The sequence below is a fragment of the Oryza sativa genome, chromosome 4, assembly GCF_034140825.1.
Source record: "Oryza sativa Japonica Group chromosome 4, ASM3414082v1".
In the NCBI taxonomy this organism is placed as follows: domain Eukaryota; kingdom Viridiplantae; phylum Streptophyta; class Magnoliopsida; order Poales; family Poaceae; genus Oryza; species Oryza sativa.
This window is the reverse complement of record NC_089038.1, coordinates 27,858,589-27,875,779: the sequence shown is the minus strand read 5'-3', so window position 1 is coordinate 27,875,779 and position 17,191 is coordinate 27,858,589. Positions and strand designations below refer to the sequence as shown.

Sequence of the window (17,191 nt, the reverse complement as noted above, 5' to 3'; positions counted from 1 at the left end):
GATCAATGTTGCAACTTGCAGTCGGCACCAATCTTTAGCCGGTAACAACAATAAAAATCTTAACTCGTGCTTATCCAAGACGTAAAGAGCCATTCTATCAGTAACAGTAACATGTATACATTGGGTACTGGAGGGCCACCCTGCTTGCGGAGACTGGTGTGTTAAGTTCAGCTGCTCTGCTTGACAGCTGGGCATGGGCCATCGGAGTGTGCATCCATGTATGCTCAGTATGAGATCACTCTCCATGAGTACACTTGTTTTATGTGGTTTCTGGGTGGAAAGAGAGCCCATGAGCCATGAGAAAAAGGCACACTTTTCTTTCCAGCTTAAATTGCCGACCGATCAGCACGCTACTTTGATTGAGTCCAGGTCATGCGGCAAAGTACACCACCAGCGATGAATATTTCATTACTAGATAAATGATAGAGTTTGTGCGTGCTGTACAGCGACGCAGCTGGCCAATACGTCCGGTAGAAAAGACGATCAATGGACAGAAGCGTGCTCAATTTGGGGGCTTATCGTGTGAAAGTAAAGCTGAATCTAAGCGTAACCTGATTGGATCAATTAGCCCCAGTCAATGGCTCGATGCGAAAAGGGAGAAGGCTGGCAACCGAATACATAGCAGAAGCTCTAGCTCTTTTTTTCCCCTAAAAAGCCTAACTTGTCAATTACTCCCTCCGTTCCTTAATATAGAGCGTGGCTGTTGTAGTTACAAAGACCAATAAAACCGTTTAAATATCAGATACGCTGATTAATTCTCTCCGTTCGAAGAGCGACGTTTAGGTAGTTGCGCGGTAGATACGCTAGCATTAACCACCATGCAGTGTGCGCTCGACCTGCACTTTCCGCGCGAATAGCCAGCATGCATGTAGATGCATTTTTGCTAGCACGCTTTGCTCGCCTGGCATAACGCCATGTATGGATTGTTTTGATTCAAAAATTTGGAAAGCCCCATGCATGCATGCTTGATCGAAAATTTGGATGGCGCCATCAGCGATAAAAAATGAATCGAAAATTTTCACTTGGCGCCACTATTTGCCAGCAAAATTTTCTCCTATAAATATGGGCAATGCACCACACATTTCTTCCATCTCTCTTCTTCCCTCCCATGGTTCAACGTATGTAATGGCCGGTTTTGATCTAAATCCACCCATCATCAATTGGGACGAAGTTGAGGATTTCAATGGAGATATATCTGATTTGAACTATGACTTTGTTTGGGATTATGACAATGAAGGTGTTCATAGGAGCTTCTTCTCTTGCTTTGTCTTCTTTTTTTTCTTGTGCATGTGTGACTTTATAATTTTGTTTCAACGCACAGATGGTGAAGATGGCAATGGCCGCAGCAGTGGCAACGACGGTGGCTGCAACGGCAGCGACGACGATGGCGGCGGCAGCGGCGGCGGCGACGACGACAGCGGCGGCGGCGGCGATCAAACCACCGATGGAGCAGTCGATGCAGGTAATACTCGTTCATTTTCTTTTTGTTGCTGTGTCTTTTTTGCTGCACGAGTTGAAGGCCTTTGCATATACACATGCACAATGCCATGCTTAAGCAAACTAGCCGATGCATGCCAACCATAGTATAGCCTGCACGTTCTCAGCCATCATCCACCATGCATGTGTAGGTATCAATATCAAGAGGAGGAGACACTACCCTCCTGATATGAAACGAGCCATATATGCATTGTGTTTGGAGAGATCGGATCCTGGTATGATGAAGGAGGGAGTGACAAAGTCAGTTGCTACTGATATGGGGGTTCCATGGAGAGTTGTTTAGCGTGTATGGCGACATGGACAAATTGGAGGTGGAATTGAAGCTTTCGAATCGAAGAAGAAGAAGAACTGTGGCCGCAAGAAACTTTCTTTTAACCCTGATGCCATCAAAGATGTACCGCTTAGGCAACGCCGAACACTCCGTGACCTAGCTAACGCTTTGCATATGTTAAAAACCACATTGTTTAGGCGTTTGAAGGAAGGAAGGTTTAGGCGCCATACAAATGCCATAAAGTTCACCTTGACCGAAGATAACATGAAGGCCCGTGTGCAATTTTGCATACAAATGCTTGATAGCCAAAGCATACCGGACAAGCCAACTTTCAAATCTTTGTACAACATTGTGTATATAGATGAGAAATGGTTTTATAGGACAAAGCCGGACGAAAATTATTACTTGTCACTTGATGAACCGAACCCTCGAAGAAATGTGAAGAGCAAAAATTTCATTGATAAGGTTATGTTTCTAGCAGCGAAAGCCCGTCCAAGGTTTGATGAGTATGGTGAATGTACATTTGATGGAAAAATTGGGATTTTTCCCTTCACTTACTGGGAGGCAGCCAAGAGGAGTAGTCGCAGTAGGGAGAGGGGTAAGTTGTTTAATTATGCTTAGTTACTCCACATATGACAACTCTACTAATTTTTTTAATTGCATGATTTAATACAGGAACCATGGAGCTCAAGGCCATGACAACTGTCATGAGGGACATTATCCGGAACTATCTCATTGAAAAGGTTCTGCCAGCCATCAAACATAAATGGCCTAATGAGGAACGAGGACTTCCAATATTCATCCAACAAGACAATGCGAAGACCCATATTACAGTTGATGATCCCGCATTTTTAAGTGTTGCACAAGAAGATGGGTGGGATATACGACTTACATGTCAACCACCAAACTCTCCAGATCTTAATGTTTTGGATTTAGGTTTTTTTGCAGCATTGCAGTCATTGTTTCAGAAGTCATCTCCATCAAACATCGAAGAAATTGAGACAAATGTGATCAAAGCATATGAAGAATATCCGGCGGATAGATCGAATCATGTGTTTCTTACTCTACAAGGGTGCATGAGAGAGATTATGCTTGTAAAAGGAGGGCAGCACTATGCAATCCCGCATATGAAGAAGAGATCATTAGAGAGAAATGGTCAACTTCTAATAAGGTTGCAATGTGATAAGCAAATTTATCTAGATGCGGTAGATTTCATCAATACATAGTTAGGATATTTCTCTTGTAATTTTGCATCGTTCAACAATTAGCAAGAAAAAGAGGAGTATTCATGTTTGTTTTTCTCTGATCTTCACGAAAAAGACATTGCATTAAATCGAATAGAACAATCAAGTGCATACACATTAGCTAAACCATCTAGCAATGACAACAAGCAGCAACATTGGCACCGATTATACCTCTAGTGAATCAGTTGTTTTTTTCCTCGGCGTCAGTCACCTCTAGTGAATCTGCAACAAATGTGTTGTTGGCCAGTGAGTCAACAACATACCCAATGTTGTCGGAGTCAGTGAAACGATCGACGCCAGCCAGTGAGTCGACCACGCTGCCCTCTCGGATTCCGGCGTCCCCTGCCTTCTCTCCGTTGTCACCCTTGCTGTCGTCGGTGTTGCAACAGCGAACGAGCTCTGCTTGCGCTCGCAGCCGCATGCGAAGGGCATGCACACGGAGCGTACGAGCATGAGCGATATCCATCTGCGCCTCCTGCTACATGCGGACGGCGGCGTCGCGGATCGCTCGGACACGGCTGAGCTCCACTTGAGCACGGCGTCGCATGAGCACAGCGTGGAGACGAAGTGATCACGCGCGGCCGAACTCCACCTGCGCCTGCTGCCGCATGAGTCGTGCAGATGCAATCTTCTCCTCTGTCGTCGCCATCGTCGGCATATGAAGTGTGAGCAGTGTCACAGAGGGGCGGTGTGTGCAGTGAGAGAGAGAGAGAGGAAGCAGTGAGAGCGAGAGAGAGAGGGGCCAGGAGCTGAGCTTTTTAAAAGCCAAACTGAGTCATCAGTTAATTCTCTGCATGCATCTGCATGCACCAGTACAGGAGCCGAGGAGTACTCATCAATTCCTGCATGCACCAAGGAGTTGCCGCCCTGTATTATGGAATCCAGTTGAAAAGAAGTTACGCCCTATATTAAGGAACGGAGGGAGTAGTATATTTTAATTAAGAATGAATAAAAAAACTAGACGGGTTAAAAAAAAGGAAAAGCATAACCCTTCAGCGAGAAGAGACTCGTCACACACCTCAATCGTGGTAGAAACCACCGCATAGCACGCATAACAGCACTCAACTTTAATGCAAGGTGCACACACATTTCTAAATTCAACTTTAAAAATATTTAATTAATGGTTACTATAATATAATTGAAATTTATTTGCTGAAAATAATAGCATTTGATTGATATTTCAATATACAGTTATAATTTTGTTGCTATAAATTTTATAGTATATGAGAAATTATATGTCAAATAAGTTCTATAAACCGTGCCGAGTGTGACCATCTATAAGTCAATTCCATCTATAAGTCAATTTATAGATGGATTATCAACTAAAACAACGACGGAACCCAAGTTCCAACTTTATCAACTAAAGCAGACATCGATAATGAGCTTGTTGTAATGTGGCACAAAAGCTCCAACTTTATATCTAAGATATAGGGTGTGTTTAGTTACTGAAAAAAGTTGGAAGTTTGAAGAAAGTTGGAAGTTTAGAAAAAAAGTTGAAAGTTTGTGTAGAAAAGTTTTTGATGTGATGGAAAGTTATGAATAGGCGGAAACTAAACACGGTCATACTAGAAATGCTATCGACACACGGAGGAAAGGGTTCACACTCTGTTAGGGAGTAAATGATAGAGGCAAACAGTTAAGTGAGCAGCGCTACAATCCTTTACCATAGCTAAAGTAAAATTACTGTAGAAACGGTGAAACGTAACATCTAATTATTTTTTGGGATTACTGTAGCAATTAGTCTCGTGCATTCAAATTTAATCCAATGACTATAAGAGCACCCACAATGATGATAAAGTAAGGTGCTCTCTATAAAACATGTACATCTCAGTAATAGACTAAATTAATAGTAAACCACCTCAATAGTATGTCTACATGGGTATCTATAGCTCTCTAATCCATTGCCTCGTTTTTCTATATAGACTATCTCCAGGTTAGTAGATAGCTTTGCTCTCTCTCTTCATTTAATCTCTTCCAAGTAGAAAAATATGATGACATGAATCTCTCATAGAGAGCCTATAGATAATCATTACGGGTGCCCTAAGGCTGTGTTTGGAGGAGAGGGTTGGGAACCCCTCTTACCCGGCACGCAAAACGAAATTCGTTTTATTGCATGATTAATTAACTATTAATTTTTTTTTTGAAAATTGGATTAATATGATTTTTTAAACAACTTTCATATTGAAAGTTTTTTATAAATTACACTGTTTAGCAATTTGAAAAGCGTGCGTACGGAAAACGAGATAGGTGGGTTGGGAAAATGGGGGGAAGAACACAGCCTAAGAGCAAGTTTAATAGTATAGCCCACTACTAGCTCCAATCATCTATAGCCAATCTAGTAGATAATTCATATAATAATTGTTTACTATACTATTTATACTATTAATGCATGGTCCTACCTGTCATACACACATTGCGTTTTGGAGTCCACGCTACAGCTGACTATAGATTTGTAGCCCGCTGCTTTTCTCTCTCATATTTTATCTCATTAAGATATATTTATAGCTGACTAATAGTCTGCTATTGTACCGGCTCTAAATAACTAATGGCATGGATTACTGTAGTTCTCTACCTTTGCAGTTGGAACGGCGGAGGATACTATCCCCGGAGGAAGAAAGTCGCTGTACGACGATGGATGATGCACGGATCGGCGAGACGACGACCGGGACCGTGCAGACGAGTTAGCGGCGCGAGACGGCGAGAGGGGTGGTGGGGGTGACCTTCTAGATAGGCAAAATATGACATGCGTGAGGGCTGTGCATTGTTAGCTAGCAAAGTCTTCTAGATCGTCAATGCGATTAAAGCGTGCAGGTGACAGCAACCTTGACTTAATTGGCGATACCCCGCGGGGGCCTCCTAGCTAAGCCGATGCTTCCACGATGATTCCGTGATTCCGTCTAAGGGAGCAACTTAGGCTGAGTTTAGTTCCAAACTTTTTTTTTCAAACTTTTAACTTTTTTATCACATTAAAATTTTTCTATATATAAACTTTCAATTTTTCCGTCACATCGTTTCAATTTCAACCGAACTTTTAATTTTAACGTGAACTAAACACACCATTAGCAAAATAAAGCTTCCCTGTTCCGAAACATGACGGCTTCTGACCGTCAAACGAATCGTCCTAGTCTTCGACTACAAGTAGATGCCTTGCCCTTGAATCCCAGCCACGCCAGCATCGGCATCAGCTTGTGCAAACTTTTCAACGATGAGATGAGCAGCACGACTGCACAAGCATATGAGACGAGATAGTGAGGACCTTTTTCCTTTTTTTCCACGAGGGAATATGAGAGAGCGAGACCTCGAAGGGTCGTACTTGCAATTTCGCGTTTATATGGGCCGTAGTAGGCTCATACACGTCCAGCCCATCTGCGACCAGTTCGGCCATTCAGTTACGGATTAAGTTCACCAGCCGTCCCTCAACTTTATGTCGACTTGGTATAACATCCCTAAACCTCAAACCAGAAATCTTCACCCTTAAATAATACAAAACCGTGCAATTTCGACCTCATGGCAGTATAGACCTCTGGTTTCGCTGATGTGGTATCATAGTAAGCAAAATAAAAAATAAAAAAATATGAGACCCACATGTAAGTCTCTTCTTTCTTCTCTATTCTTCTCTCCGCTATTCTCTTTTCTTCTTCTCTACTATTTTCTTCAGCGATGGCATAGAGGAGATAGGCCGGAGGTGGCAGAGAGGGGAGAGGCAGTGGGCGAGCATGGCTGAGCTCTCCACCGCCTCAAGAGGCTCCGCCACCGTTGCCGCCTCGCGACGAGAGGAGGAGAAGAGGGGTGGGGGTGGGGGGGGGGGGGGGAGGCTGCCGGCGGGAAATGAGGGAGGGGAGAGGCGCGGGACGGCACCATAGCTAGCCTTGCCGCATGTGGGTTCACCGCGGAAGGGCGCAGCCGCCGCCGCCGTCTCCGGGTGACGACTTGGACCATCCACAACGAGGTGCCTTCCGACGCCCTCGCCTTCCTTGTCGTGCCGTGCGAGGTCCCCTTCCGTGAAGTAAGGGTACGGCTAGCAGAGAATGTCGGTGCCTCTGCTGCCACCATCACTGCAGTCAGGTACAGCCTCGCGCGACGAGGACCTGTTGGTGTCGGTCTCCTTCGATGAGGAGCTCGCCCACATGCGCGACGAGTACGACCGTCTCAGGGCAATGCATCCGTTCGCGAGCTTCCAGCTGTTCGTCTCCACCGCTGTTGCTTATACCTCCTCCCGTCGCGAGGCGCTCGAGGTGGCGGAGTTCGGCCGGGCTCGACGGCGGCCTCTCCCCTCTCTGCCGCTGCCGGCCTATCCCCTCTTTGCTATCGCTGAAGAGAAGAGAAGAGAAGAAGAAAAGAGAAGAGAGGAGAAAAGAAAGAAGAGACTTATATGTGGGTTCCATAATTTATTTTTTTAATTTTGCTGACTAGAATAACATGTCAGCGAAACCCGAAACCAGAGATCTATACTGCCGTGGAATCGAAATTGCACGGTTTTATATAGTTTAGGGATAAAGATTTCTGGTTTTGGGGTTTCGGGATGTCATACAAACTTGTCGTAAAGTTGAGGGATGACTGATGAACTTGTTCCTTCAGTTACACGCGCACGCATGGTGATACGGCCCACGAGAGATCGGGCCCAATACAGGCAGCGGCGGCCGAATGCAGCAGCGCCCGTAACCTCGTACGTATCGCCTCGTGGGAAGCGGCCGAGGCCGCGCGCGGCGGCAACCACAGCAAACCACAGGTGTCGCTCGGCGTCCGACACGAGTCCCGCATGCGCCCCACGCGGCGGCTCCAGCACCCGCCTCCACGCCGCCCCATGCACGGCGCCTCCCCCTATAAACCCCACCCTCTTCTCCCTCCTCACCGTCGTCAGTCCACTTCTCACTAGCTCGTAGACAGTGCTGCACGTGGGTTAGCTACTTAGCTCTTTCTCTGCATTGCTGGCTTAATTTTGCAGCTGCAGGTGTGCTCGATCCCCATGGCTGATCAGCACAGAGGAGTGATCGGCGGCGGCGGCTACGGTGACCGTGGTGGCCAGGAGCAGCAGGAGAAGCAGCCCTTCATGATGACGGCTCTGAAGACGGTGACCGCGGCGACGGCCGGGGGCTCGATGCTGGTGCTGTCCGGGCTGATCCTGGCCGGCACCGTCATCGCGCTCACGGTGGCCACCCCGGTGCTGGTCATCTTCAGCCCCGTGCTGGTGCCGGCGGCCATCGCGCTGGCGCTCATGGCGGCCGGGTTCGTCACCTCGGGCGGGCTCGGCGTGGCCGCGCTCTCCGTGTTCTCGTGGATGTACAAGTACCTCACCGGGAAGCACCCGCCGGGCGCCGACCAGCTGGACCACGCCAAGGCGAGGCTCGCGTCCAAGGCCCGCGACATCAAGGAGGCGGCGCAGCACCGCATCGACCAGGCGCAGGCGTCTTAGGGCGGCCTGCCGCGGCGAGGCGCCGCTTCTGCTAGCTAGCTCGATCGGGCGGCGCACGGGACGGCGCCGGCCGGCGCGCGTGCGTTCGCCGTGGCCACGCCCACGCTGGCTACTCCTCTTATCTGCTGAGCTCTGTAAATGCATGCGTACATGTTTAATTAAGCTTGGTCGCGTAGTACTCTCCTATGTAATATGTCCCCTAGATTATCTAAGAGGCGATCGTGCATGTCGGGCGCCTGGTACGTGTGGTCTGGTGGATGTCGTGTTTATGGTCATGATGAATAAAATGCAGTGTTCCTTCGATAAATCTAGTGGTTGTACTGTTTTTTTTTTTAACGATAAGGGCATGAGTTCCGCATAGGTGAAGAAAGGAAGAAAGGAGCAAACAGAAGCAGAGGAAAAAACTGGTGGAAAAAAAAAACTCTAGCCTTTTATTTTACTAAAGTATTTGGTCTTGTAGGGTAGTTGCCGAGGGCTCTCGTCTTGAACTGTCTTGAGAAGTTTGTCTACTCCACGCCTTCCAATGTTCTATGATTCAACTTTGCACGATTGTGAAATTTATAGCAGTAACAAGTCTCCAATGCTTTCGCAGAGATACGAATCCACGATGAAACAGAGCAACAAAGCATTACAATAACCTCCCAAAACGCAACTACAGATATATGAGGCCCTTTGATGGAAGTGCCACGAGCGCGACAAAGGGCCAAGGAAGAGTTTGCACTATTATACTACTAGTATTCCGTATATAAACTCTCCAACCCAAAACGACAAATGTGGACGAGGAAAAGCTACCAAACGTAGACGCAATAGTTTTTTTGGACTGCATGGGAATGACATAAGATATTGGCATGCAATTTGTTCTTTTGGGACCGCATATCACTAGAAGAAGATAGTGGTGGTAGCATTCATTTTTTTCATGTCCATCTGAGCAGGTGGGCAGGCTATGAAGACAATAGTGCAGCTCTCGGCATAAAATTCTTAAAAAACAAAGACTCCGAGGATGAAGGATCGAGTCGATTGACGGACACGTGTACAGTACTAACCAAGTCTACCGACTATTTTGATTCCGCTGTTCGACCATCCTGCGGGGGCGGTGTGGGCGTGTGGCTAAGGTGCTAAGCTCGGAAGGGGGAAGAGAATGGTGATATCACACACAAGAATTCTGGTAACATCACTGGAGATAGCTAGAGACTCGTGAGATTGTCAGATAGTAGATGCAAACACTGTTCTGTCTCGTCAATTGCTGAGTACATTTGGACATCATGAACAAGATTATTGCAGACTGGAAAAGAGTGGTGTGAATAATAAAACCTTTCTACCAGGATATGATTTCATCACTGCTTTGAAAGAGCCATGACATTGAAATTGAGTGACCCGGGGTACTGCGCAATCCTAGCTTTGATGACTTTTGCAGCGTCCTGCGTACAAAGAAGAAAAACCAGAAATCATAAACATCATTGCAGTTCTGTACCACAAAAGGATCCTTCAGGATGGCTTCTGTTTTGAAGCAAGATATTGCCGAACAGTTAGTTAAGAGAAGGTAAATTTGACTTCAACACTTGGCAAAACCACGAACATCACAATCAAGCCTTATGTGTATAGTACATAAATTTGCAAAAACATGTACAGAAAAGGAAATAACTGATGAAAATAAACAACAGAAATCAAAGATTTTACCTGCAACAAGCTATCAGGAGAGGAAGGGCCATGGGAGATTGGCTGCGAATTCCCTCCATCAAGTTCAAAAATTTCATCTGAAATAGAGAAGAAGAGTGATCAATACACTATCTGTTGCAGGCTTTTACCCAAGTTTAAGTGTTCAACTGTGGCATTATAGTAGATGGTCAATATAATAATTACCATCAACACAGGAGAAACAGACATAATGTTCGATTACTCCATCCTTGGCCTGCACAAAGTATAGGGAGGTGTGAGAAAAGAACCCAAAAACAGAACTAAATCTGGGCCAAGGACATAGAAGTAGATCTTCCACAACACTTAACAGCCATGAGCCATCCCAACTAAAATTTTGAAAGAATGCATAACATGTCAACAAACCACCTACAAAAGACACATGATCAGTATAATCCACCGCTAAAGGTAGCTTTTCCGACTGTTATTGTATTATATGAGCTGGTCAACTGGCCTATAAACAGGTTAAGAAAACTGGCTATGCAGTTAATCTGTCCGGTTCCTTGAAAACAGGTTGTTATCACTTTAAGCTGGTTACTGGCGCAGGGTGACTCTAAAACTGCTCGCAATACAGAACTACAAGCATTTGCTTGTTAACATTAAACATAATATTACTGTGTTCTCTAATGAGTTTATTAATCAACAAGGCATAAATGAAGAAAGGTGTGGCTATAATGACCTCTGTATCGCCAGCAGAAACAGCAACAGAATGAGCCTTTTCCATTTCTTCATCCTCCTCAAGAAACGAAGCACGCTGAAAATGTCAAGTAATCAACATATTAGGACAACAGATATGTCAAGATTAACCACTAACCAAAAATAACTTAATTTAATGCATGGACTATTAACCTGGGCAGGATCCATATCAGCTGTTTGTTTGTAAAATCTGTCAAAATATGACCCCTCAACTGCAAAGAAGAAAGTACAAATTATCTATAAGCCAAAATAACTCACAAAGTTACGGTAACTTTTTTTTGCATACTTAGCACAATTCTATGCGTGATGGGAAGAAGCTATAGTGCCCAATAGCATATTTGGTGATATATTCAAATTTTCATTAAGATAGGCATAGTAGCAGACGTTTGGGGTTCTTGAGGGATTATGCAAATTACTTTGGTGACCGAATGGACTGGTAAATAGCCTGACAATTTGATATTTGTTGTTTGGCAAGACAGACAGATTTACAAGGTTACGCAGAATTGCCTTGATCAGTTAAATCTTATAAATGTGTAGCCATCCAATTAAAGTAATATATAACAGAGCTGTTCTGACTTCTAAGGCATGAGGACATGTTATATAGAACACTAGGCAAATAAACATATAAACTCCTGAAATTACCAAGCTTGATTCTGGATAAAGCATTCCCTATTGCATGGATAATTCCAACTGTTCCACAGGCATTACCAATAGTCTGTTTTGTAAAGTATACATTCTTGCTGAGCTTCTGCACCGTGGAGTTATAAGATTAGTAAGGAAAACTTATACAAGGCATAAACTGAGTAACCATCTATCTAACAAAGTTTCACATGCTCTCAACATCTCCAATAAACCAAAGATCTATATAAAATAATGGTTGAACTATATATCTTCCAAATGACAATTATAAACAATCCATCACATTAGATATACAGAGGGTGAGAGGGAATAATATATTAGATAAGGTGCTTACCAATATGTATAATTTTGTTTTTTAGAATTTGGTTTGCTCCGTGCATTTTGGGGAACAAATTCAACATGTCAAGTTGCAGGTGCGAAAACAAACAAACAAATGATAATTCCATAGTAGAGTGGCTGGCACTGTGGCACACAAAATTCAATTTATTTGTAGCACTTAATGAATGGCATTAGGGGAACACAGTTGACTAGGTCCTTCGATGTTGAGCAGTATTTCGCCTTTTAGCATTCGTAGAAACACAATGCTTGCTGAATTTCATTTAACAAGTACATCAACCAGACTACAACCGAGTGCAGAGTGCTTCTGCTTCTGAATGAGGAAAAGGCGATGGGCATACTTGCTGGGGTTGCAGCCCACTATAATGAATGAACTACTAATAGCAACTCATCTCACCTTGCTCTCGACCGTGGAGGAGGGTGAAGCAACGGATTCCTTCTTCCGATCCTGCTCACAAACAAAAGTGAGGGGAAAAAATAATCAGTTGCTGTTAGGCAATCCAAAATCCCACCACCAATCGGGCATCGGGGGATCACCTGAGGATAAAGCAAGATGACGGCGAGCACGGGCTGTGGCACCATGGCGAGCATCTCGTCGTCGAGACCGTAGACGTCGCAGAACCCCGCCTCCGCGGGAACCCCTAATCCCCGCATAAACTGCGCCACAACGTAGCATTTACGCGCCGTGAGCGCGAAAGGCGGAGAGAGATCGAGATGGGGGAGGGGAGAGGAGGCGTGAGACACAGGTAGACAGGTAGTACCTGGTTCATGACCTCCGGGTTGGCCTCGAGGGGGAGCCAGCGCTTGCCCATGGCGGCGGACGTGCCGGAGGAGGGGAAAAATCGCGCAAAAAAAGAGAAAAGCGCGGTGGAGGCGCATGCCAATTAGCGGCCCCCCCCCCCCCCCCCCCCTTAAATTATTCTCCTCGCTTCGTCATAAAATATATAGTCGGTTGATCTAATAAATCAAAATAAAACCAAAATTTAAATTTTTAACAAATTAAAGTTAATTTTAAAATATTTTCAACGTATTTTTTTAGCATCGAGTTTTAAGTCGCCACGAATAAATAAATATATAAAAGTTTTATCTATAAATTAATTTTTATTAGGGAATGTGGATAACCAATGGCTTATATTAGAGAATATGGGCAACCAGTGAGACTCCTGCTATATTTTGAAATGAAGAGAGTAATAAAACTTAGAATCACTACCAATGATAGCGAAACAAATGACTAATGAGGACTAATTCAGAAATTATGTTCGATACGTTCCAACGAAAACTCAACGTTGTCAGTGTAGTAAAAGGTCGATCCATAATTCCACGGTAAATGGCACAAGAAAGAATGCACATTGAACTTTGATCTGCGACTATTAAACAGACTGAGCTTATACGCTACTAGTTCCAGAAATATCCATCGTTGAGGCCTTCCTGGAACGCAATTGTTAGCCCATGTTTCAAACCAGACTGTTAGATAGCACTACACTACAGAAACAGCACAGGGGGAGAAGAATTCAAACATGCAAACATATATCAACCTAATTCTGGCCAATTCAGAATTTCAGATCCGATAATTTTGCTGCCGTGGTGCGACAAACACCACCAGGTCAAGCACATCGAATCACAACACCAAACTGACCAGCCCCAGCAGTTTTGCAACCAACAGCTTCTCTTGTCACTAGGCAAGTACAGCACAACCCTAGAAGAACTCAAAGTCAAGGTATTTCCCACCGGACTTCATGTCCGCGCCTACCATCCTCTTGCTGTTGCTCCCAATCGCCTCCGCCACGCCGTACTTCACGGGCAGCTCGGCCTCGACGGGCCTGGGAACGTCGGGAGGCGTGCTGCACCGGATGAGAGCCCAGTTCACGCCCTCGAAGAACGGGTGCTGCTTGATCTCCGTGGCGCCCCTCTTCACGCCCAGGCGGTGCTGCGGTTCCTTCACCAGGAGCCCCTTGATGAGGTCTCTGCTCGCGTAGCTTGTCGACGGCGACTCTGGGAACCTTAGCTGCTGACCGACCACGTTGAAGAGGGTAGCACGGTTGCCTGACCCCTTGAACGGCGTCTTGCCGTATAGAAGCTCGTGCAAGAATATACCGAAGGTCCACCAATCAACGGCGCTTCCATGGCCTTCGCCTTTGATGATTTCTGGAGCCAAATACTCGTGGGTGCCAACGAACGACATTGATCGGGCTGATGTTGGCTCAGCAACTAGTTCGGGCATGGTCGTGGCACTCGGTCCCAGCTCGGACCTTGTCTTTTTAGTTTTCTTCTTGCTCTTCTGACCAAACAATTTGGGCATGAAGCATGCGGGTTGAATGCAGACTGAAGTGGGTTCCATGCAAACAGGTTGTACACAGAATGAACCACCAGCTCTTCTTGGATCAGAATCAAAAGCTGATGCTCTGATCAGTGTAGGCGAGACTGCACATCTCAAGGAGAGGTCGAAATCTGAAAGCATTATGTGACCATCATCACGAACAAGAACGTTCTCTGGCTTCAGATCCCTGTAAACAACTCCCAACATGTGTAGATACTCCAGAGCTAGAAGTACTTCTGCAGCATAAAACCTGCTCGGAATCAGAGCATATAAATGTTAGTGCTAGCAATGGCCAGGTATAAGCTGTTCAAGTTCAGTATGGCAAACTAACATTATAGAGTTAAAAAACTGGAGCAAAAATAGGATCAGAACATGACTGAATATTATTTTACACATGCTATGTTGGCCACACATGAGATGGATTGCATTATATCAAAGTCAACAAATGGAATACATGCAATATTAGTGAACACCAACCAGAGTAAATTTTTGGATCAACATTTCACCATCCATCAGTTTTTCTACCTTTTCTCCACATCACCTCACAACTGGCATAATCCATTTTGATTTTGAAAGTTGCTAATAGCTTCTCTATGAAGCTCCACAGACTAGCTTCCTGTAAAATTTATTATGTCCATATGTTTGTTTTTCATTGAGGAAACTTACATTTTTAACTTGAGGAGTGATAATGCTTTAGACTCAAGAACCTCCAAAAGGTTTATAAGAGCTTATCTAGATTAAAACAGATTCTAGAAAGTAAAGATATTAGTGAGAAGGTAAGCATAGTGGCACAGCGGTTAAGGAGAAAAACAACAGAATTCTACTCCAAACAAATTATATTTTGCTGAAGAACAAAGTCGTAGTTCAAATAGATCACCTTGCAGCATACTCGGAGAAATGTTTTCCTGCCTGTCTCTGTCGCAGCGTGTGCAAATCACCACCTGGACAGAATTCCATGACCAAACACGAGAATCTGTCGGTCTCAAAATGTGTGTACAGAGTTGGAAGGAATGGATGATCCAGAAGCTGCAGAATCTCCCTCTCAGTCTGTGCCCTGTTCAATTTCTTCCTACTTGCCAAGGAAGCCTTGTCCATTACTTTCATTGCAAAGTAGCACCTTGTCCCACTCAACTCTGAGAGATAAACACTGCCAATGTCACCACAGCCTAGACGCTTGAGCAGTCTGAAATGGCTCATTCCAAGCACACCATCTCGAGTCCGTACAGCATGTATTGCCTTCCATCTAGGATCATTACCCTTGTGAGGCTTACTAGCACCTCCAGTGATATTGCTCCAGCTGCTGTCATCACTAACACCACTGCTATCACTTGCTCGACTCATGCTGGTTTTTGCACTTTCTAGAGAGTCACCTCTAACGCTGCCCTTCACACTCCCACAGTTCCTCTCCATCGTAGGCACTGGTTCACTGGATACGGCTTCACTTTTATATGTGCTGGTACAGCTGCTCATAGTGTTCATCGCCGTGACTACACCCATGCTGTCAATGCTACTGTGAGGGCTCACATTGCCGCTGGGAGGAAGCGAGGCATCCCAGACACAGTCCTTCTCCTCTGAATCTGGAGGCAAGGACACAGCTTCTGTAGCTTGCGATGACCGCGCCGTTGCCAATGATGGCACCGCAGCACCCGGCACCTTCATCTCTTCAGCCAAACCATCAGCACTGCCTGCACCTACCACTGCATTGGCCTTCATGCCTGTAACACAGATCGAAAGGTCATCTATGAATGGCCCTTTCGCCGATACTCCTCGCACTAAACACACCGGTTGCTCGGATTTCTCCTCATCAATTGCGACATAGACCGTCTTCATAAGATCCATATCAATTGGTTCCAGGGGGTGACTGGCCCCTGAGAAAGAACTCCGGCCACCTTCGTCTGAGGAATCCAGGCTCAGAAAACTCTCCTCACCATCAGCTGGAAAATCCTTCTCATCCTGCTGCTGCTGCTGCTGCTGCTGGGAGCTCTTCCCTTTCCATGACGCCTTTATCGGTATTGGTGCCTCCAAGCTCTGCACCTTCCTACCAGTGACCATCAAAGGTTCTTTGGGCTCAGCAATCTTATCTACTATCTCCATTCAATTTTAGCATAACAAGTGCACAGCCACTAATTGACCCCCTCTTCCCAGTTCAACCAAACAAGGCAAATCTGCAAGCAATTATCTCCTACTGAACTGCCCTACCAACAGGATTCCTGGAGACCAGAGAATCAGATTTCAGCACGGAGAGGCGGAGAGCACTTCACCTGCAACGAGCACAATGATTAAGGGAATAAACAAGACCAAATTTCTCTTCAATCCAACGGGTTCCAAGAATCCAACCTGCTTCCAGGCTAATTATTGGGCACCAAGCGTAGCGACTGAGACTCCCTCTGAAGTAGGACAAACTCCACCCTGCATAAACACGGAAGCGCCGTCCAATCCACCAAAATTAGACGTTGCTTTCTCAAGAAAAACAATATCCCAAACAATAACACACCAAATTACGCCAAAACTTCCTTAAATCTCAAGATTCCCAAACCGAGGGAGAAAACCCCCCAAAGAAACATACCCACCCACATTTAGATCCTCCTCGCGCAGAGAGGAGAGAAAGAAAAGAATCAACCCAAAAAAAAACTAGCAAAAAAAATGGAACCAAAGAATCACCTCGAATGCAGGGAAGGGGGAGATCCCTAGGGAGAACTCGGGGTTCTTGGTTCTTCTCCACTGCCTCGCTCGCCGCCAGTGGCCACCGCCAACCAGTGTTACTGCTGCTGCCTGCTGGTACTACCACTCCTCGAGTAACTCCGCACCCACACGCACTCTCGTGCCTCGCGTCTCGCCTCTCTTCTCTTCTCTCTCGCGATGAGGAGGGGAGGAGTGGCGTGGTGTGGTCGAGTGGAGAAGGGAAAAGCAAAAGCGAAAGGCGGGGGGGGGAGTTAACTGTGCGGTGTGGGCCATGTGATAATTTGCTTCCTTTTGTTTTTCAGAAATTAAAAATTTAAGAAACGGGAAAGGGGAAAAAAAACTGAAAAAGGCATCCGCGTGAGCTGCTACAGGCCTGCAAGCCTACGACCCTGACAAATGATTCC

General features: G+C 45.5%; 3 protein-coding genes and 1 long non-coding RNA gene across 5 annotated transcripts; 2 read left to right on the top strand and 2 right to left on the bottom strand.

Moving 5' to 3' along the window:
• The first annotated feature begins 1,089 nt into the window (after positions 1 to 1,089).
• Positions 1,090 to 3,067, top strand: LOC107280803 (uncharacterized). Its single transcript, XR_010740714.1, has 3 exons — positions 1,090 to 1,462; positions 1,629 to 2,366; positions 2,444 to 3,067. It is a non-coding gene; the product is annotated as an uncharacterized lncRNA (long non-coding RNA).
• Positions 3,068 to 7,865: 4,798 nt separating this feature from the next.
• LOC4336570 (oleosin 16 kDa-like) lies at positions 7,866 to 8,732 on the top strand. The gene has a single exon (XM_015778538.3). The coding sequence runs from the start codon at positions 7,979 to 7,981 to the stop codon at positions 8,423 to 8,425; it is 447 nt and encodes a 148-aa protein (XP_015634024.1). The 5' UTR covers positions 7,866 to 7,978; the 3' UTR covers positions 8,426 to 8,732.
• Positions 8,733 to 9,585: 853 nt separating this feature from the next.
• Positions 9,586 to 12,674, bottom strand: LOC4336569 (ubiquitin carboxyl-terminal hydrolase 3). 2 transcript variants are annotated; one of them, XM_015778568.3, is made up of 9 exons: positions 12,550 to 12,674; positions 12,326 to 12,445; positions 12,186 to 12,236; positions 11,456 to 11,561; positions 10,967 to 11,025; positions 10,797 to 10,871; positions 10,286 to 10,334; positions 10,103 to 10,179; positions 9,586 to 9,843 (listed from the first exon to the last, which is right to left on the bottom strand). In XM_015778568.3, exons 1-9 carry the CDS (start codon positions 12,598 to 12,600, stop codon positions 9,760 to 9,762), a joined length of 672 nt encoding a protein of 223 aa, XP_015634054.1. In that variant the 5' UTR covers positions 12,601 to 12,674; the 3' UTR covers positions 9,586 to 9,759. The 2 variants fall into 2 exon arrangements, with proteins under 2 accessions (XP_015634054.1, XP_015634055.1); XM_015778569.3 differs by lacking the exon at positions 11,456 to 11,561.
• A 442-nt stretch (positions 12,675 to 13,116) lies between these two features.
• Positions 13,117 to 17,014, bottom strand: LOC4336568 (serine/threonine-protein kinase D6PKL1). The gene is made up of 4 exons (XM_015780589.3): positions 16,767 to 17,014; positions 16,443 to 16,514; positions 14,983 to 16,366; positions 13,117 to 14,355 (listed from the first exon to the last, which is right to left on the bottom strand). The coding sequence occupies exons 3-4, from the start codon at positions 16,197 to 16,199 to the stop codon at positions 13,485 to 13,487; spliced, it is 2,088 nt and encodes a 695-aa protein (XP_015636075.1). The 5' UTR covers positions 16,200 to 16,366; positions 16,443 to 16,514; positions 16,767 to 17,014; the 3' UTR covers positions 13,117 to 13,484.
• Between the last annotated feature and the right edge of the window lie 177 nt (positions 17,015 to 17,191).